This window comes from Drosophila mauritiana, chromosome X, assembly GCF_004382145.1.
Source record: "Drosophila mauritiana strain mau12 chromosome X, ASM438214v1, whole genome shotgun sequence".
NCBI classification, from domain to species: domain Eukaryota; kingdom Metazoa; phylum Arthropoda; class Insecta; order Diptera; family Drosophilidae; genus Drosophila; species Drosophila mauritiana.
In genome coordinates, this window is record NC_046672.1 from 14,208,276 (window position 1) to 14,230,252 (window position 21,977).

The following is a 21,977-nucleotide window of genomic DNA, read 5'->3' on the forward strand; positions in this document are numbered from 1 at the left end:
AGGGCCATTAGGCGACAGCCTCTCAAACCGGGTCAACAATATATTACACGCTTATATGCAAATGAGTTCAATTTCTGACCAACCGAAAAAGCATTATGGACTGCTGGACTTGACTGCGAATATTTGATGGTGGTGGAGGTGGAGGTTTTACGATGGTATTGGTGTTGGTGGCTGAAGAAAATTGCCAAGTTAGTGAATTATAAAACGGCTGAGAGGCAGCTGCAGAAGCGGAAATGCCCGGCAAAAATTGAAAATCTATGCAAAGGGCAAAAAGGGGCAGCAAATTGCTTGCCAGCAGTATGGATTTGAGCATTTTTTCGGGTGTGAGTGTGGTTTTCATATAGAGGGGGTCTTAAATTTGCATAAGAAACCCTAAAATAATCTTCCCCCTCGGCACGCTAGACTGACCAACTTTCTTTTAGCCAATATTAAATGGGAATTTGCTGGCAAAACACACACATACTCGTTCTTCGTGTGTTCACAAGTTGAGAGCTTTGAAAAAATGTTGCATAATTTCACAATTTAATTGAATTAAAATTTTGAGTGACCATTTCTAGCTGCATTCGAGCACTAAATTGGTCAACTTATGACCCTCTTGTCGTGCACCTTCGAGCTGATTTGCTCAAATCTGATTTATCTGTACCAATTTACTTTTATTTTTTTTTTGCCAAAACTATTTCAATCAAAGACAAACTTTCAATTGCCAAGGCAAAGCGGCTGCTTCCTCTAACATTTGAATGCTAATCTTTGGAACCACGCCCCCAACACCCCAAACGCCCACACTTTTCTCGCATACAAAGGAAAAGCTAAAGCTCAGCATTAAAAAGTTTCCGTACAAGTTTTTTGCAGTCACATTTTGGCATAGATATATATTTCATCTCCTTGCTACTTTGGGCGCTCGTTTTTGTGCATTTTATCAGCATATCATGCTATTAACTTTTACATAAATGCCTATCAGCTGGCCCGACTCCTTGAGCTTTCCACTTTTCGAATTGCTCCTGCTGCTGCTCCTTTTTCCGAATTATGTGGCAAGGCCTTGACTCATGTGTGCCTCAGATGCACTGAGGAAAATAATATAGAATAGGAAATTGTTATATATTTATATTATTTAAAGTATCCCTGTTAATCTCAAAATAGTTGTAAGTCCTAAAAATATGTTTATTGCTCATTTAATACATTAAAAAAAAGAAGGATCCCTGGCAAAACTTTATTGTCAGTCTTGCAATTTCTATGAGCGAACCTCGATTTAAAAAATATATTTTCCTGTCTGCCAGCAACTCACATATCGGATATGAAAGAGCGGGAAAAGCCGCGGATCTACTGTATCTCGATGGGCAGACATTTAAGGCGGCGCGACATAGACGTCAAGGGTTTTGGCTGCGATAAGGAAGAGACATCCTCGACGAGGGGGCACAGGCGATGCGGAAGAGGAAGCAGCTGAAAGGACGAAAAGGAGCCGCCGGCAGATGCTTAGCCCCGTTGACAATTTTATTTGCATACTTCTAGGCGCACAGGGCGACGGGACTTATGACGCATGACGGAAAGATTGCGCTCGCATCGAGTGGCCCACACGGTTTTCCCTTCCCGCCAGATCTTCGGCATTTTCCCGGCCTTTGTTTGTTTGCTGCTGGTGGAAAAATTTCACAACGGCCTCAGTGTTAGTTTTTTTCATCTGCCTGTTTCGGTTTATTCTTATTTTTTTTTCTTTTTTGGCGAGCAAACGCTTTCGTTTCGCTGCCAACTCAATTAAAGTGTCCCCACGGACACGGAGTAGTAGCAGTTTTTGGCAGTTTGGCATATATACGCACACGCAGCCACATACATATATGCCATACGCCATACGCCACATGCCACATGCCTCTCGAAGTGGCCGGAAATGCCCGCCAGAGTTGCCACAGTCACGAACGCACTGCACTTGATGCGTCGTCGACTTGGCTTAGTCGCTGACTTTTCGTGGAAACTCAAACTCCACGCCAAAGTTCTGCTCCGTGTTCTGTGTCCTGTGCTTTTGGTAATCCCGACGACCGGTGCAGCCGCACGTAGCACTCCCCGTATGCTAATAAATTATTTTATTTGCTTTATAAACCATAAAATTGGCATGCCACATGACCTCCCCTCCAGCCACGCCCCCTTTAGCCGAGCATCCGCCTACGCTGGCAGCGCTTAAGTGCACACTTAGGCCGGCCCACACTGCGTATGATAAATGTTAAAAGCAATGGCCGAGCCGGCAAAACTCGGCGTTCACTGGACCACAGAGCCAGCCTTTTTCGGTTCTCGCATTTCGGCAGCATGCTTTTTTTTTTTGTTTTTTTTTTTGTTTTTTGAGCTGAGACTGGGAGTGGATTTGCCATGTCCCAGTTTCGCAGTTTTCCAACGGCGGACAGCAACAGGTATGGGAATAAAAATGAATGAGATAGGGGGAATGGGGGAAGAGCGCTCAAATCGCACGGCGGTAACATAAAAATGCCCGTTAAATTGAGCTTGGCAGAAAAAAAGCGGAGGTAAAAGCGAAAAAAAAAGAACAGAGCAAAGGTGTATGCATATGCAATCGGCCTAGAATTGCAAAAGGGTTGAGAGTTGGGAGTTGCGAGCTGGGAGCTGATGGCTGCGGGCTGAGTGCCGGCAGACAATCATCGATTGAGGGCCTACAATGTGTTTGGGCATTAAGTCCATAGTTGATGCTTCAATCGCACAATTTTATGGCTCCGCCAGAGCGTTCAATAAAAAATTGCACAAATTTATTATACCATCTATAGTATGTGCCATATATTTGCCACCGTTTTTTGCGCCGCATCGCAAGATTTTTTCGCAAACAGAAATATACCGCGGGCTGCGTAAATAAAGAAATTACAATTATTAATTTGATATATAAATCTGATATAGGTACTATAAGTAATCGACGAATTTTGCACTTTTTCATATGCAGATGAGGCAAAGTTTTTTGCTCGAAACCATATTTTTTCGGCTCATCCATCGGGAGTTTGACGGGCGAATAAGTGCTGATCTTTGCTGCAGTTGCATTTTTTGCGCATTTGGGCTTAAATATTTCCATGACATTGGATTAAGTTGGGGCAGTATGGCGATTTTTTCTTAAATCATATTGCATATTATTATTATTAATTCGTTTTGCATTTATTCGTGTTCCTCAAATTTATGGACTTTTGAAATAAATTTTTTGCAGCAATTCATAATGTTTTATATAGCAGATATTTTTAAGTATTCTGTGCAAATTACAATTCCATTCGGCAGGTTTTTAACCGAATGGAAATCAAACCGGTAAAAACATGATTGTAGTTTTAATAAAACATAAACAAGAGTCAAAAATATGAATTGAATATATAAAGCATATTTTTATACCCATTACTCGTAGAAGAGCCCTCGGCTATCGAAAATTCTACAATGGAATGTTAGAAAAATTCATATGCCCAGGCAAGAGGGGGCTTAATCAAGTTGCTCAAATGTCAGCGGGCATTAAGGCAGTTGCTCCAGCTCCTTGGCCTCATCCTCGTCCCTGTCCACCGCCATCACTTTTGTTATCCTGGCAATTGACAACTTAACGATGCCTCGGCTGTTCTGCTCCTTGAATGGCATGCTCAAAACATTATCACGCACAGCGGGACAAGTCGTTGGATACCAGAATGTTGGCATAGGGGATGGGTATGTCGGGTATATGTCGGTATGGTGTGTAAAAAAATCATAAAAATGCAAAAGACAAAGGACATGTGATTGCTGGGCGCCCCGTGTCCTTTCGCCCCCGTCTGAATATGTGTGTTTAATAAAAAAATTATGAGCTTCAATTACGCAGGAGCGGAGCAGCGGAGGAGCGTGAGTTTGAGTTTGAGGCGCCGCAGCGAGTGCATAAAACGCTGAACAAATAACAGCAGCCAGGATAAGAGGGCCATGTGTGCAAGTGTTTGTGTTTGCATAACATAATTCTTTCTGGCAAAGCTGTAAACCCAAAACGAGGACGTGTCACGAGGGCGGGAATGAGAATGAGCTGGGTCCTCTCACTTTTTACCTAAGTAAGCAACGCTGTGCCAAAAGAATACCAAGCTGGAAGTGAAAAAATGTGTGCGGCACTTTGGGATACCCACTACATGTGCCAGCTTGCAAGCTATAAGGAGATATTATTTGTGAAAGTGATTCAATTCTATTCAAATACGTTGAATACTTTATTTTATAATTAGATCCTATTTCAAAAATTCCAAATATAAAATATTTTTAAAATAAACTAATAAGCCTATGTAAAGAAATATGCAAAATACTGGAAGATACTTCACATCTCCGCTGTTGGGTTATATCTCTGAGGGTGTGAGTGTGCCAAGCAGAGTGTGAGTGTTAAGTGTGAGTGTGAGTGCGCGGTGGAGACGTGCATGTGAATGGTGGCCATAAATCAGCTGGCGACAGCCAAGGACAGCCAGGATCAGGGGGCTGGGTGTGCGAGTGTGTCACCCCGGAGGACTGACGCTTCGCCTTTAATTGGCCGGCAGCCACCAAGGGCCTTGGGCAGCCCATCCACATACCCCATCCACAAGTCAGCCACAAGCCACCCAAAGCAAGCACCAGACCCCTGCTCATCAGCATAATCGTCGGTGTAATCGTGGCGCAAAAATGTTCTCGCACCTACAACACCTACGCTTCAAAATAGAAAAGTGCCACCGGCTCACGAATCATGGATGCCAAAAATGGCACTTAACACTTAGCAAATGTCCCTGCCATTTTGGGGCGGCCATTTTCCTCCGCTTCGTTTCGTTCCGTTCCGTTTCGCTTCCGTTTCCGTTTTTGTTTCCCCTCGTTTTCACTAAGCTTGGGGTTTTTAGTTTTAAGTGCAATTGTTTGATTTGAGTGCTTAGAAAAGTGTATGTGCCAGTTTTTATTATGATTTCAAATAACTTACTTTCAAATAACTACTAAATACGGCTAATTAAATATTTTTATAATGCATATTTTTTCACTTTCCTGCGAGTTATAACTTAGGAGTCCCGGGTTTTATTCATACAGATGCAGATTAATCCGTCTGGCACTTGGCTTGAAACTTTTTTAGTGCTCGCGATATCCTTTCACCTCCTTTGCGCATTTCTTGGGAGCATTTCACTGCTCCCGATTCAAGCTAATCTGCCGACAGCCAGTGCGCAGTCATGTCTGTTGCAAGTCGCAGGTTGCACATTGCACATTGCTGGTTGCAGGTGTCTGATTTCGGAGTTCGGGTCTTGGGTTTCAGGTTGCTGATTCCTGGCTGTTGGCAGCGCATTGAAAGTGGCACGGTGGCGTTTCGGAGACGTCCAGTTGGCAGGATGTGCGCCAGCTATTTGTCCATGGATGGGGGAGTCGGTTTGAATGTGTGCTTGTGTGGCTTCCAGCTGAAACTGTGAAACTTATCTGTATCTGGCCAGCCCCAATTTGCTACTTGGGGGCATTTATCGGTGGAGACACCAGCTACCAATTCCCCGCACCCAAGTCCACCAAGCCAGCGAATATTCGCACCAAGGAGTACAGCATGTTACATAAACTGCTTACAGAAAAACAAACAAGCTACTGGGCATATAATATGGGCGTTTATCATTTAATTAATTGCCTTTCGGAGCCATTTTCATTAAGTAATTTTCGCCTTTCGCTGTTGTTTGCGCTTCCCCACCATTCTCTCATCCCGTCCACTCTTTTTTTTCGTCCTTTCCTTCTTTGTTGCACTTGCCTTGAAGGGAAAAGCTGGGGGAAAATTCACGAGAGCGGAGAGGCAACAGCTGTGGAATGTAGCCAGCTTGTATGTGTACTTATTGGAGTAGCACAGAAAGAAATATTTTATAATTTAATATATCTGAAATTGTTTTAATTCTATATCACTCGATATCATTATGTGTTGTGTTTTGTTTTAAAAGGCTAACAATTCAAAAGTTTTTCATAGTGCATCTAACATGAATTCTATATTCGTTATTTCAATTTGTATACACAATAGATTTTGAGAAATTAATATGAAAATAAAGGCATCGATTGATTTTTTTCGGCGTGTCCATATATGTTATTTCTTTTGTGTATATTTATACATATATCATATATATATGTGTGTAGGTCCTGCAGAGTCCTGCTTGAGTGTGAGTGTGTTTGGAAGTTGGGAGTGTGTAGAGCAGGGTAGCTGGCTTTCGATCGGCTCCAAATTGCCACTCGTTGTAAAGTGGCAATTAACGCCACATGACGCTGTCAACAAATGGCCCTGGCTAGGCATTACACACCCACACCCACATTCACATCGCCACCTACAGCGAAGCACGCAGACCATCAAACACTCCCACACACACTCACACACACGTATTGATATGTGGAGCACTTACAACACTTGTTAAGTGCATTTTTCAATGCCCCCCTGGCTGTTTTTTTGGAGTACAAGAAATGGGGTGAAGGAAGGAGAGCTCACGGGGTTCAGTCAGGGGGCCTCGAATGTACTAATTTTTAAATTATTACCTGAGACACGACAGCAACACGAATGCATTTCTCAGAAAAATATACAGGTGCGCCCTGGTGCAAAAAACTTGGGAAACGAATAAAATCCGATAACAAAGCCATTTTCCACCCCTTCCACGGCCACGCCCACCTGTCATTTGGAGTCATTAGAAGTCTGGGATTTTTGGGGGTGGAGAAATTGTATATGGGGGGAGTGACTCGCCTTGTAATTTTGGACATAAGCCTGTCAGGGCTGTCAGGTGATTTACCATAGCAGGTCGTAACTACTATTATTATGTAACTCAAGACCATGGCTAGTTTAGTAGTTAATTGTGGAGCAGTTAGTCGGAAAGTAAGTAAGTGGATCCTTGCAAAACAAAACAGCAGTAAAGAGTGTTACTCTCTCCTGTTATACTACCATTATCATTATCAATCTTTTGAAAGTCTGTAAAGCCTCGCCATTATGGAAAGTAAGCTCCTTTGTTTTTATGTAAAAAATGACTAAAAGGTGCACCGAACTTTGGTCAGACCACTCAGCATTTTCAGTTCAAACATAGCTAATTGTGACTAATAAATGGCATTGAATTAAGTCAGGAAACAATTCACAGAAATCGTAACACTGCCTATGCTATATATTACATCAGTATGTGAGACCTGCCAATATTAGAGAATTCTCTTCAAGGCTTTTCCTTCTTATCATTTTGCTACCGTGAGACCCTACTAAATGCTGTTTTCCCAACATTTTTCAGGCTGCACGGACGGCGCCTCGAAGCGCTTCTTCACAGACTTCCTGCAGGACCTGCCGACGCCCGGAACCGGTGGACCCACTTTCGACACGACCATTGGCACGAACATCACAGGACTCGTTGGCAAGACGGTGAAGCTGACCTGCCGCGTCAAGAATTTGGGCAATCGCACGGTGAGTACGCACCAAAATGCTGGGAGTGCGCGGAGCGTGGGGATGCGGCAAGTGGAAGCTGTGCATAATAATTTCAAAGTACTTGACCAAAAAAGGAATGAGAGAATAAAAAAGTAAAAGTTTCGCAGCGCAAACTTGTCAAAAGGCGTTACGCTTGACAGGGCGGCGAGTGCTGCTGCTGCTGCTGCTGTTGCAGTGGCTGTTGCAGCGGCAGCTGCAGCTGTAGCATGCCACGCCCCACCCAACGCCTCTTTCCACCATCACCCGCAACGCCCCCTTGGGGGAGGCGTGGCTGAAGAAGGCAGCTGTCGCCTGTCGTTTTTGGCTGCGGATTTTCGCCTGGCCCTCCGGGCTCTGAGTGAAAAGTTGTAAGCTGCTACGCAACGCCCGCCGCCGCCCGCTTTTCATTATGAAAATGCAGCTGGAAAATGCAGTTGCATTTGCTGCGCTGTTGTTGCTGTTGCAGCTGTTAAACAATTAGCAAATTAAACTTTGAACTTTCAACTCTGGCAGCCGGCGAGCGAAATCGGAAAAACAATGCGAGTAACAAAGCCGTGGCGAATGTTCTTCTGTTTCGCTCCGTTCAGTTCATTTTAGTTGAACTTAGTTTGTCGGTGCTGGTACAACGCTGCGTATGAGTGACGTGGATGCCGTGAACGAGTCCCCCGCCTTTTAGCAAGTTTCCTCCTCAAGTGTCGCGCGGCCATAAAACTTTCAAAATTTTTACGCTCTGCTGGCTTATTAGGTGAGTGGTGAGTCCAGCAAGTTCGAGTCCTGCCCTGCCCTGCCCCCCTGCTCTCCACCTAAAAGCCCAAAAAAAAAAAAAAACAAAAAAAAAAACAAAAACCAAAAAACAAAAAGTTTTCGCCGCTCGCTTCCCGTTTTAATTTCAGTTTGACAAAGTGAATGAATGACTTGAAGCTCGAGTTTCGCTCACAGCTCTCTTATTTTATTTCTATTTTGGGTAGAAAAAGCGGTCCTGGTTGCAAAACTCGGACTGAGTGGCGTATTCTGTCAAATGGCGGTTATGAACGCGTCCAGCTAATTACGAGTTCTCTGCTAACAACCGCCAATTAAGTACACTTTCCTCGTGATATCAATTATTCGTCTGGGAAACTATCGGATTGCACCGGTGGGAAATAGCATTGTATAGATATATATAGAGCCTAGGAAGATATCACATCAAAAGCCATTCGGCTGCTGTCAAAGTGTGTTTCTCATTTCTCCTCTAGTTGTTGCCAAAACTTTCTGGGTATTATTTTCACTAGAAAGCTGACTGAGAGGCATTATGATTAGTTGCTGCGAGCGGCTTAAATTATTTTATTCAAATTTCAGTCAGCCAATAAACTTATACCAATTTCAAGATTTCAAATTATTGCAACTTTTGACGAAAATCATGTCACCCTTTATAAAAGGGGAAATATTGGTCCGATAGCGGTTTGTCATATCTTCCTAAATTCCTTAGCTTTATGGATTCCAAATTAAAAATTTTATTTTTTTGCCATTTTTTGAAAAATTTGATGATGTTACCCCTTATAAAAAATGCGAAAAATTACAAAAAATTTATTTTACCCTGGGCTCCCAAAAAATCATAGGGATCATTACAATTGGTTATTATCTGCACAAAAATGTTATTCTTTTAGCTGTGTGGTCATTTTTAGCCAAGTTGTGATTAAAGACGGCATCTAAGAAATCAACATATTGGTAAAAATCGATTTTTCATTTTCCGACTAAATATATTCAGTTTTTTTCCCATAAAATTGGAAATAATACTCCAAAAAGGGAATGCCATACCTCGTTGAGCTCGCTATTAAATTTCCAATCTGTCTGGATTTCAACTTTGAAATTTTAATTTTTTGGCATTTTTTGAAAAATTTGATGATGTGTTACCCTTTATAAAAAAATGCGAAAAATTACAAAAAATTTATTTTACCCTGGGCTCCCAAAAAATCATAATAGTCCAAAAATGGAATGTCATACCTCGTTGAGCTCGGTATTTAATTTCTAATCTTTCTGGATTCCAACTTTAAAATTTTAAATTTTTGGCATTTTTTGAAAAATTTGATGATGTTACCCCTTATAAAAAAATGCGAAAAATTAGAAAAAATGTATTTTACCATGGGCTCCCAAAAAATTATAGGGATCATTAGAATTGGTTATTATCTGCACAAAAATGTTATTCTTTTAGCTGTGTGGTCATTTTTAGCCAAGTTGTGATTAAAGACGGCATCCAAAAAATCAACATTTTGGTAAAAGTCTTTTTCTCATTTTCCGCATAAAAATATTCAGTTTTTTCTCCATAAAATTGGAAATAATAGTCCAAAAATGGAATGTCATACTTCGTTGAGCTCGCTATTAAATTTCCAATCTGTCTGAATTTCCACTTTGAAATTTTATTTTTTTCGCCATTTTTTGAAATTTTTACCCCTTATAAAAAACGCGAAAAATGCCCAAAAAATTAATTTATTCTAGGCTCCCAAAAAATTGACAGGATCATTAGCATTTATAATAAGCTGCACCAACATATTTTTCTTTTGGCTATGTATCAATTTTTAGTCAAGTTATGATCAAACTGGTCTTATAGGTACAAAATATACAAAAGTAAAGTATACAAATGTATATCAAATTTTTGGAAATTTTTTCGCTTTCTGAATCTAAAAATAATAAGCTTTTTGGAATGAATTTCCTAATCTACCTGGTTGTCAATTTTAAAATGTATATTTTCTTGCAAAATTTGATGATGTTACGAGTACAACTTTAAAGAAATGCGAAAAAATTAGCAAAGGTCTCAATTACGGTCAACAAAGAGTTGAATCGATTACTCCTTCATTAAGCCGAGATATCCTTTCCATTACTTAGCAATATTTACTCTTACAAGTAGTTTATGCTACCTGACTGGCATAAATCCCGATTTCATGGGAGACTTGATATTTTCTCTTCCCAAATTTTCACATGTATACATATACTCGTATAACCTGCCAAACTCCCAACGTGATGTATGCATTTGTGCGTTGGTCATCGAAGCTGATGAGCTGGCTAAATACTGTGTAATTAATCACCAGGCGAGCAGCCTGCCATTTATTACTCGCCAGTCGCCCATTCCTTGGATATCAGTTGATTTCCTCCCAGACGCCTAATTACTCAGAAGATGTTAGTTCATGAATTATACCCGCCACAGAGTGTACAAGTTCCATTTTCAGAGAGGTCCTGTGGCGTGCAGCTTGCACATGTCCCTTAATGGCAACAATTTTCCATGCGATTTAACAATTTTCGAACGCGTTTTTATGCCAAACAATAAATGGCGCCATCAAGTATGCGGCGCATACTTCCGCTTCCTCCCGATGAGAAAGGTTCGCTTCAAATAATTTATTCAGCTTCTTAGAGAATGAATTTATGGAATAAGTTCGATTATTATCGTTAAATACTTCTATCATATTCGCTAAAAATATGTAATATGCAGAACTCACCAAGTTTAATTCCTTTCAGAAACAAGTGAAGTTGTCGCTAATTAACATATGTACACCATCGTTTAAGAAACCTCGCTTGTTTCCAAGGGAAATCGGCACATTTTCAACGCATCCTTTGTAGTTGGCCAATTCCTGCGAGGCTCAGAATTCCAAAATGCCAGGGAAAACGGGCGACATTAAAATTTCCCTTTGCAATTCATTGGCAAACGCGATTTCGCGGCTGCCGAGTGTTTATTAACAAAGCCTCCACTTAACTTTGCGTGGGTGGTTTTTGATGGGTGGTGTCGGTTGGCTGGGTGGTTTGATTTGTGGCGCCAACTGAAGGAGCATGTCATTTGTGGTCTTCGAGAGGCGGCGACCACAAGTCAGGGCTTCTTCGACACCGCAGAATGCCAATGGCTGCAGATGGGGAATTACTCGGGGGAGCAGCAGGGAGGGGCAAGATGGGGTCTTTAATGGGTGCTCCAAATTCTCAATGCATGTAGTTCATTAGTGTGTAATTGTGAGGGTGTGTGAGTGTACGTACGAGTGTGCCGTGCATGTGTGTGTGTGGAATGCGCATCGATTTGCATCAATTGAATTGTCAATGCCCTGAGCAATGACCGCAGCCACAGAAGGAACAACGACAACGACATCGTGACCATGATGACTGAGGAGCCCGGTGGCCAGGTACAGTGGCCAAAACCACAGCACTACCAAGTTCCATTCGAAAATATTGATTTTGGCCGCAGCTGGTTTTTCAGAACGGAAATATGGCAATTCAAAAAGGCAGAGAGCCAGTAAAAAAAGGACCTTTCTCAAACTCAAGGTACAGCATGTCAGGGATATAATATTAATATGAACCTTGGAACTAACCATGTTGTTATAATTATATTCTATATAAATTACTTCTTCCCTATTTTACATTTGTCGTACTAATTTTAGGATGAGGTGATTCCAATTTATTGGCTTTAAATTCCACTGTGCAGAGGGGTTTCCTTTTTGGTGGGTAGTGGTTGCGAAGTGAGCCCCGTTCATTTCTGGGCAACTGCAATTGAAATTGTTGCGGTTGATTTTACAAGTAAATTGTCACTGCCAGTTGTAACACAACCGAGTTCCACTTTCCACTTTCCACCAACCCAAAAACCCCCTGGACTCAGCCTTTGGCCACCGAAACAATTGAAAATGCAATTTAGCGTGTGAGGTTTCGCTGCGCCTCGTCCTTTTCCGTTTGGTTTCCGTTGTTCCGCTGGGTCCTTCGATCCTTTTTTCTCATTTTTCTCGTTTGGTACCCCCATATCCAATCTTTGGCCTTTTGTTTTCCGACTGGACACCGCAGCGGGTCCATCACCTGCTCCCTCCAATTTTACCCTGCCTTCCTCTGAGGTGGCAGGCACAGCGATTTTGATGCGTTTTCGTTTCGCTTTCACATGTGGGAAAAAAGGACCAACTGGAGGTCAGGTCTGGGGGCACAGGAAAACAGAATTGCCCTTTTTCGTGACTTTCGGGCATTCTATTTATTTTTAAAAAAATCAATGAATTCGTAGCTATAATAAATGTACAGTTGTGTAGTTTTAGTTATTTAATATAAATCAGTAGGGACTTACATATATTAAAGATCATAAGATCATACTATTTTTCAGCTCGAAATTAATCCTTTGAACCTTTCTAAATCGCACGTTGAGCAGAAAAGATGGCGTATTTTTTTCGCCAAAGTCAGAGAAATTGCGTTTATACTTTTCGTTCTTTCTTTTAGTCAGCTGTATGTTTGTGTGCGTGTTGTTAGTGTGTGCGATTGCCACGCCCACTCGCTTTTTGCTTGCCTTGACTGTCTTTTTGTTTGTTCAACGGTACAGGACTAAAAGCAGCTCGACGAGCCACAGAATCCTAAAGAGTAATAAAGGAGAACTTTTTGCTTTGCTCGAAGAAAAAATATTAAAAAGTGTCAACCGAATGACCCCGCTTTCCACTCTGCCCGCCAAAAAATTACTATCACCCCCATCTCTTTGTGCCAAAAAGAGAATTCGTAGTGCATTCATTAAATTATTTTTAATATTCGCTGGGAAAAAAGCCGGGGCACTCATTAAAAAATCACTTCTCTGGGGTTGCGAAAATTTTGGGGCGGCTCTTCTTCGCTTTAAACATATCAATTGCCACGCCCATGTGACCACGCCCGGTAGTTCGCCGCCCCTAAATCGGATATCAAAATGTCTGTTTACATAGCGGAAAGAAATCACATTCTCCTTCTGTTGTATGCGTGTGTTGTCATCGCATTATATAAGGGGCGGCAGAGGGCGAAAGTAGGCGTGGCACCCTGCTGGCTAAAAGCAAATCAATCAAAGAAATGTTTAATATTTTTCGCTATCCGCTTCACGGGGCGCGTTGACATAAAATCCATCTGAGGGGAAAGGCTGAACTGAACTGAACTGGGAAAGTCAAAAGTAGAAAGTCGAAAAGCTGAGCGACTGTCATGGCAGCCGGAAAATCGGAAAAGAAGTCGGGAAAAACGCAGGCGGCAACAACAATTGTCTGCCTTTGTGTCAGCTGTCAATTTTCCAGCATTTACTTAGCTGGCAGGGGCAACGCGGTGAAAATGTCGTGGAAAATGTCTCAGCACATGCGGGTACAAAGGAAAATCAGCTAATGATGTCAAGTGTGCTTACCCTATCCCATCAAACAATTCTGTGCCTTCAATGCAAGCTTTACACGAGCAGAAAGTTGGTTGTGTTGTTCCAATTAGTTGAAATTATAAAATTAAAATCACTAGGTTACTTATTCTGAAAGTCAGTCATGGAAAATCTCCATTTATTCTTGACAATATAACTTCAACTAAGTTCAACTTCAACAATAAACAACAGCATTTGGACAGCTAATATATGCTTAATAATGATTTAACTTGTGCTTTTCTCTAGCTCGATGATACTGAGCCAACTGCACAGCAAGACAAATAAAACAACTAATGAATATGCAAATGTTCAATACATTCCCCATGTATTCCTAATGTATTTTTCCCGAGAAAGAGCGGCAAACAATAAACCCAATAAAATATAACAAATTGCTCCGGCTGCGGCAATTAGATTCGGGTGTGAGCTGGGCTCTCTTTTTTTTGCCAGGGTTGCCAGGTGACATATGTATGCAGATACACATATAGTAGTATATCCAAAGCAGCCATCCGAATCGTTTATCTTCGTCAATGGTTTCTGATTTATGTGCCCGGTGATTGCTTCACCTTGCGAGTATATGTATCCTGTATATCCCATTTCTGCCGTAGGCACTTTCACCCCGCTAATGTGCCGGGTCAAAGGTTGAGGCGCGGCCATTCCGGCATTTAAATACAATTTCCCTGCCCCGCAGCTTAAACAAAAAAATGAAATAAGCGAAATTGCGTTACGTGCCAGGTTCCAAGACACGTGGATGGTGTCGGAAAGGGATGATGGGGCAAGGGCAGTGGTCCCCAGCTTATTATTATTATTTCATCTTGCTGTTGTTGTTGCCCGGGCAATTTCATTCAATTTCGCTTACGAATTTTCGACGCCCCCGGCAATTGGAGCCGGAAAACAAGTCAACGAAAGGGGGAAGGGCAAACAACAAGGGGATAACAACCACCTGCCGGAAAGAACCGCCCGCCCCCTTCCAATCACCTGAAACAGTGCGGAACAGTCGGAGAACCCGCCTACCGTTTAGCTCGTTAGGATCGGACACTTGCGGTTTATGAAAGGCTGTTGCTGGCGCATCCTGGAACGTGTCCTGCGAGTGTCATTAGCAGAACCCGCGGCAAATCAAACAATCCTGGCATCCTGCTACTCTGGTTAACCATAAATTTTCAGCCAGCCCGTTGAGCGATGTGCCATTGATGGCCTTCTTATGCTAATTTCCGTGAAATTTTCATATTTATATTTCGCTGGAAACTTTTTATGGGCCTGCGCCGCAAAAGACAAAGACAATTTGGGTGACCGATGAGTCGTATGAGTAATATTTTGCGTGTCTCTATGAAAAATTCATGCGACTTGCAATCGCTCACCTTGTTTCGCCTTTCTTTTGCTATATATATATATATATATATATATACTATATAAATTTCCATCTTCGCAGCCAGCTGGCAGGCAATGGAAAAACGTTTTTGCAACAGAATAATAAATTATTCAAAATGCAAAACGTTGCGTATGAGTGATTTAAGGCAAATACAAATACTATATGTATATGTATCCACATACATAGACACATTCGCAAATATATTCGCATCGAAAAATGCGTAACCATATGGGATATGTATGAGCTATATCCTGCACAGGTAAGAGGGCCACGCCCAACCATCTGTATCCGCCCCCTTTGAGGGCTATTTCGATATCTTTGCATATTTATTGGCTTTCAGCATACCATGTGCACCTCCTTTTATGTTAGCTTTGTCTTGCTTACTTTTTATTAGCATACTTGGCTTCGAATCGAAATGGGTGAGCTGGATCGAGGGTCAGCGGAATAACCGATTGGGGAAAGTTAGGAAAGTGCCCCAAATGACCACTTTCTAAATGGTCTGTGCAAAGAGATAATGGTCCTAAATATTGAGTGTTGTTCTGTGCGTTCTTACATTAAATTTGAGCCTTGTCGTCCAAGTCAATGAATCCGATTGCAATGTTTTTGATTTGAAATTGAAACGAATTGAGGTATCGAATGAAATCAATCCATTTCCATATCATTATCTCGTGCTTTTGAACACTTGGAACTTAATATAAGGTTTAATCTTGCAAGCCTTTCCAATTACTTATTATAACTGATATCCAATTAGTATTTAATGCTGCATGTGCCGGGATCTAATATCCAATGATGTTGAAATGTTGATGTTATTCAATTTCGTCTTAAGTTCTTGTTGTTCCCCTAAGCAATAAATCCTTTAAACTATTTTGATAGTTTGAAATCAACAGCTTACAAAGTTCTGATTTCCACTACAAAGTGCTTAAAAAGCCAACAGGGGAAAACGCCACCTATCGGAAATTTATCGATGTCAAGCCGCCCATTGAGTTAAGGCTCGCAATCAATCATCCTTAAACACATCTCCCGATTCAGGTCCAATCGACTGCCAACCATCTTGCCAATCAGGCTCAAGCAAAATCTCCGGGCCCCGGGACTTTTCCGGCATTTTCCTTACGTGCTTTCCCCTTCACTTTTCCCCCTTTCATACGACAGCAGTCGTGCATCTTATTTATTGCTTTATTAAACAGCAAAGGGCAGACGAAAAAAAAAAAAAAACAGGGACAACAATGGCAACCGGAAACCAAAGCATAAGCCCCCAAATAAACAATGGTCCCCAACTGAACTTGGTGCTTCGGAAAACTATCTTTGCTTGGGCGAACTTTAACGCCTTCAATCAAAAGAGAGTCTCCCCTTCTCTAGTTTTTACCCTTTTCTAATTTACTCACACTTGAGAAGTTTTCAAATATGAAAATACCACCTAAACTTCTGCTTCATTAGGGCGGAAGTAAGCTGGAGGAAGTTCTAAATAAAAAAAAATGATTTGAGCAATCAAAGTAAGGGATAATTCATAACTATGTGCGGGATAATCTTAAGTCATAGAGAAAACATACAAACAGCTTAAATAAATCCAGAAAGTGTTGTTATCAAAATCAAATATGCAGTTTAGAGGCTTAAGCTCTGGGACAGCTGATGCCTATTCGCCCAAATGACCCATACAATTTTGATTCGCAAGAATCTGGCTACTTAATTGTATAATTCCAATTCAAAGAGCGAAAGTCAAACGAAACGAAGTGGAATTTTAACAGCAACTGCACACGACAACTGGCGAAAAAGGACGAAAAAGGGGCGAGGGTCGCAATTATACTGCCAGCAACTGTCAGTCCGAATGGCATAAATCATAAATTACACGACGAGCTTGTCAGCGGCACTCGTCCTTAAACACGCACGCACACACACACACACGTCCTTTTTTTTGTTTTTCACTTTTTAACTTGGCCAAGTCAAAGGCAATGTTGTCGTAAAACATTTACACGGCAAAAAATGAAATGAGAGGTAGGTCGGTATAAGAACCTGCAGACGCAGTGCGCTGGAAACTAAAAACCGAAACAACCGCAAGGATGTGCCACAGGATATCTAGAAAAGGAAATTCAGGAGAGAAAAAAAGGAGAGCTCCGTCGACTGTCGGCGGCGGCAAATGAAAACTGTCATAAAAGTTGAGCACGGCGTTGGGGGTATTTGTTGCATTTGTCGGCGAGAGGGGGGCTAGAAAGTAGCGAAGGAAAGCAGGAAAAGAAAGGACGAAGGCGAGTCCTTGCAGGTGATTTCCGTTTGTCGCCAGCGGCAACTTAGCTGTCAGTTCAGACATCGTTTTTGTGCAAACTTTGTCAATGTCGCTCCGCAGTGCGCGTCGCCTTTTGGCTCAGGTCTTAGGATCAAGCTAATCTTGGCCAGCAGGCGATGGGGGATTCGGACGCTGGACGCTGGTCCCGGTGAAAGGGGCTCGGAAAAGGACACCCAGGACATTCGACGCGCGCTAAGCGAAACACGTACGCCGACCCACTCATCGCAGGGCAAGGTCGCCTCTCGGTGGTCTCGACTCGTTGTCATTCCATTGGAGTTCCGCCATCCAACCTCATCTCACCTTTCACACAAATCCAAGTCCTCAGCCAAACACACTTACAGAAAAAATACTCCAGATAGTGGAGATAACTCTATGGTAATAGCTTAGTAACCAAGAGTTCGTTCTAAGGATTTCCAAGACCACTAGTTCATGGTCTTTATTTATATAAGATACCATTTACCAGTTACATTACAATCCTTTAGAAAAGTCCTCCTACTCTTCTTTGTTTCACTTGGAAAACCATTCTATCTAATGGTCATAGAATTGACTTTCGATTGCGATAATGACACTCTTGCTCTTAATTTAATTGTATACTGTATCCTAAAAATGTCCACATTGAGTGATTAAAATTATTTCTTTTCGAGTGCCCATAGCTGATATGCAAATAAATCCCATTGATTTCCCTTCCGCAAGATTAATTTAGAATTAGATAAGTTTTTGCGCTCGTGTACGGTCTCGTTGTACTTACACTTGATAGGCTTCACGTGGAACGTGTTCGTGTCCTTGTCCGCGATGTCCTGGCACCGATGTCCCTGTTGCCATGTCCCCGTGTCCTGCTGTCCTCGACAATTGCCGCGAAGAAGTTTTCCCCCAGCGAAATTCCAGGGTGCCCGCCCATTTCGAGCAAAGAAAAGCGCTGAAAAACATTAGAGCGAAAGTTTGCTCTTAACGAAGCGTTCAAGTGGAATAAGTGGAACAAATGCGACTTTGCGCCCACGCTGGTGGCGAGAGGGGCGTGGCCAGCGCGAGGCAGCTCCAACTCGATATAATCAGCATCGTCGTTGGAGGCGAACAAAAGGTGCGCCACGAGAAGAAGAAGTCCTCTGGAAGATACCAAGCCAGATGACTGAGTACACTGCGAGAAAGGGTATAAGACACTCATTGATTCTCCAGTTCAATACTTTCAATAGTAAACCTATGGTAATTCAAAAATTACATTGATCCAACACTATATTACACTTCATTATATGTTGTATTCAATTTCCAATTAAGAGGTAGTATTTTGAGTTTCTGCTTTTAAAACATTAGTTGAGGCCCATCCATTCTCCCAGTGTGCCTGTGCAGCACTGTCAGCAACAATAAGACTGTCAACTAATGGGTGGAATGGGGCACGTTCATGCTGTGCCGATACCCCCGGGCGATACCTATTGATGTTTTCAGAGAAGTTGATTGTAAAATAATTGAACAGCAGGCTGAGCAAAGTGCCAGCGGCACATGAGCCCCAACGACAATTGCTGCGGATGGGGGGCATTACATGTTGGACGGTGAATCCACTGGCGAACAATGGGGGAGCTGCCCTGGGTTCAGGTACTCGTATTTACAGATGCCGCACGCCGGGAACATGGTCAGAAGTTGAGTTCATTTCAGTTGTTATTCGAAATGATTATGACATGGTTGTGCGAAAATTAGAAAAATTGTTTTAAACTGCGCCAGCCATGGCAACGGTGTGTGGTGAAAGTTTGACAATTTGTTATATGATTGAGGAATCTGGCAAAGGAAAAATGTTGTGTACTTTTAATGGTCAGAAGGGTGGAATTAATATTAAATAGTTTTTGCACATTTTGTAAAAGTTAAATTTGTTGGTGTGCCATATTTATGAGTTAGCCACATTTCTGTTTTATTAGATAGCTTCACAGTTTTCCAATTTAATTAGGGCGTTCATTTTTTTTTTCGCTATACATCATATATCATTTGGTTACTTGTTTGATTTTGGGAATAAGTTGTCCCGCAAAGGGCCAGCCCCCAGAGAGATTGAGACAAAGGCAGGACTTCCTAGAACCCAGGACCCAGATCGCCAGATAATCAGATAACCAGATAGCCAGTTGGCCACCCACCAAGTGACGAGCCGAACTGAATGGCGAAACCAGGTCCCTCAAGGCCATTGTTTGACAAGGCCAATCCCTCTTTAAAGGCGGCGAAGGAGGGATGTGGGGCAAACTAATGAGTGAACGTGTTCGAGCAAATTGGCCCTAACGGCATTCATCCCGACCCATAAACCCATGGCCTAATCAAACCCATCCTGCCACCCCCGTCCCCAAGGTCCTTCCTGGGACGACATTTATTGACCAAATTAAAAGATGCATAACAAAAGCTTTGTCATGCTGCTCTGCTGGTGGAGCTGGAGCTGTCTTAAAACTTGGTCGAGCATAAATCATAAAAAGCAATCCCCCATCTCCATCGCCTCGGAAAGACATTTACTAACTAAAAGCGACGTCGTCAACTAACAAACAGTAATGAAAACTTTTAACAGAGCCCCCAGACAACAGGAAAATGGAGAGAAAAGAACACTGGATGGATGTTTTGGGGGATACCAAAGGGATGGCTAGATGGATGGACGGATGGATGGATATTGAGGATGGTTATGGGTATTTCTGGATGGACTGGATGCCCGTATGACTGCGAACTGGGAGCGGGGAAATTCGAAATAAATTAAAAGCAATAATGTCATTGAGGCACTGGGTTTGATTGGCATCCAATGGAATGGGGATGGTTGACCAAACCCCCACCCCCTCCCTCACCCTCACTGTCGTCCTTGCAAAAGTTTTAATCTTAAATCAACCAAACGACGACAAATGTTCACAAGCAATTTCTTGTGCTTAGCAAATATTTACCCAATAAATTCCATTAAAACTAACAATTGGTTTACTTTTTAGCTTAAATGGTCGTTGGCAGCGGGGGCGAAGAGTGTGGGGATGGGTGGAGTGCCAACTTTCGACTTGACTCCGTAGTTTTGTTGCTGCAGTGACAGGAGAGAGCTACCGCAGCAGCTGAAAATTCGAGCTAGTACACTGCGAGAAAAAAAGCAGATGCCAACAAAATGTTATAGAGAATATAGATTACAAATCGTGGTGCCATGTTAATAAGTTATAAAGATGATACTCCGATTTTGCTGCCAAGTTAATATCCCTAAATGAAAGATAAATAATCTAAAATACTTTTCGATTTCTCTGAGTGCTTGAAGTAAATGAAGAATGTGAGGTGAAAGTGGGTTTCGGCGGAAAAAAGTGCGCGGCGAAAGCCCTTCGGATGGGGTAGCCATGCGTAGGTGTCGTTGTAAGTGCCGGAAGTGGCTTTTTGCACAGTTTTTCTTCTTTCGTCCCGCCATCGTTATTTCTCCCGTTATCCTTTTTTTCTTTTCGACGGCGGCACAGGATGCGCGACATGCATAAAACAAAGCGATGCGAGCCAGAGTGAAAATAAATAAACATGCGGCGGGGAAAAGCCAGACGGAAACCGATTGCGGATTGCGGGGGGATCTTGAGGGGGCTGGTTGGCCTGGGGACACGGAGTACTGCCTTGTGGCGGCTGCAAATTGGTTTGCCTCTTTTTATCCCCGCGCTCTCCAGTTGTAGCAAATTTTCCAACATCAGTTGCAGCGCCCGTACAACAAGCAAAAAAATAAAAAAAAATGGAAAGAAAAACAAGAAAACAGCAGCCACAAAAAAAAAACGAGGAGGTTTCAATTGCCAAAGTCAAATAAACTTGAGCTGAGCAAGCAGTTACTGATAAGGGTTTATCACCAAGTTCGTGACGGTTTTTTACTCCATTAGATTGGTAAATAAAATACGAAAATTTGGTAGTTGTGTGCACACTTAATGCTATTTAATTATTTAAAAAAACGATATAATTCATTGCAGATTTGTTTCTACTATTTTATTGTAGAATTATTTCATAAATTTCGAAATATTTTACTCACAAGTTTTGAATATTTCACGATCGCATTTAGGATCTTTGCAGTTCGTTTTTCGATTGATTGCCGTTTGAATTTCAGTTTAGAAAATATATCGCTTTGTTTGCCAACTTAAAACTATTGGAAAGTTTTCAACTTTGAGACCGAGTTGGAACCGAAACTCTGCGCTGATTTCCACTGCACTTTCCAAGAATGAAAAGCGAGCGCGGAAAGGGCGAGGAAAACAGCACAAGGAAAATGCCAATAACAGCGGCGAATAAAGAAATGAAAATCGCGTTACAAGGGAAACTAAGGCGGGATGCGGGGCATCCCCTTCTTCTTCTTTCCACACAGGATCTGTCCGCCGCGTTTTCCGTCCGGAGCGACGATAAAGTCGCCGTAACCGGGCTTTTTGCTCTGGCAAAAAGATTTCGGGTTCGCCTGGCTCTTTCTCGCAAAAATACTCTTTCATAACTCCTGACTTTTGCAAAAGTTCTTGCTAATAAGTTATTAAGAATTCTTTAGTTTTTAGACGGACAGCAACCAAACTCTTAAATTTAATTATATACAGAGATGTGATGAGAACCCTACATTCAAGTGAAAGGTTATATACTAAGCTAACTTGTGTTTGAATTGAAACTAAATTCATTAGTAAATCAAACAAAATTTGTCGAATTAATTCATTTTAGTTAACATTCTGTTCTACATATATAAGCTTGGTTAGTGTATTTTTGGATTCGTCTTCTTTAAAATCCTCTTGTTTTTCGGTGGCACACATATCACGGACAACAGGGACATTAGGAGGTTTCAGGATTCCGCCCTTCTGATGATTGGCTGGCTGGGCAAGGGGGATTTTCGAGGGGGGTTTTTTAGGATTTTTTTGTGGGGGGATGGGGGAATTCCTTAGTCGAATCGGGA

General features: G+C 42.0%; 1 protein-coding gene across 3 annotated transcripts in view; it reads left to right on the forward strand.

Moving 5' to 3' along the window:
- Positions 1-21,977, forward strand: part of LOC117147010 (zwei Ig domain protein zig-8) — a 133,495-nt gene that overhangs the window by 89,640 nt on the left and 21,878 nt on the right. For all 3 annotated transcript variants that reach the window (XM_033313693.1, XM_033313695.1, XM_033313694.1), the window contains one exon: positions 7,185-7,354. In XM_033313693.1, the coding sequence (XP_033169584.1) occupies positions 7,185-7,354 (170 nt within the window). The remainder of the gene's footprint in view (positions 1-7,184; positions 7,355-21,977) is intronic.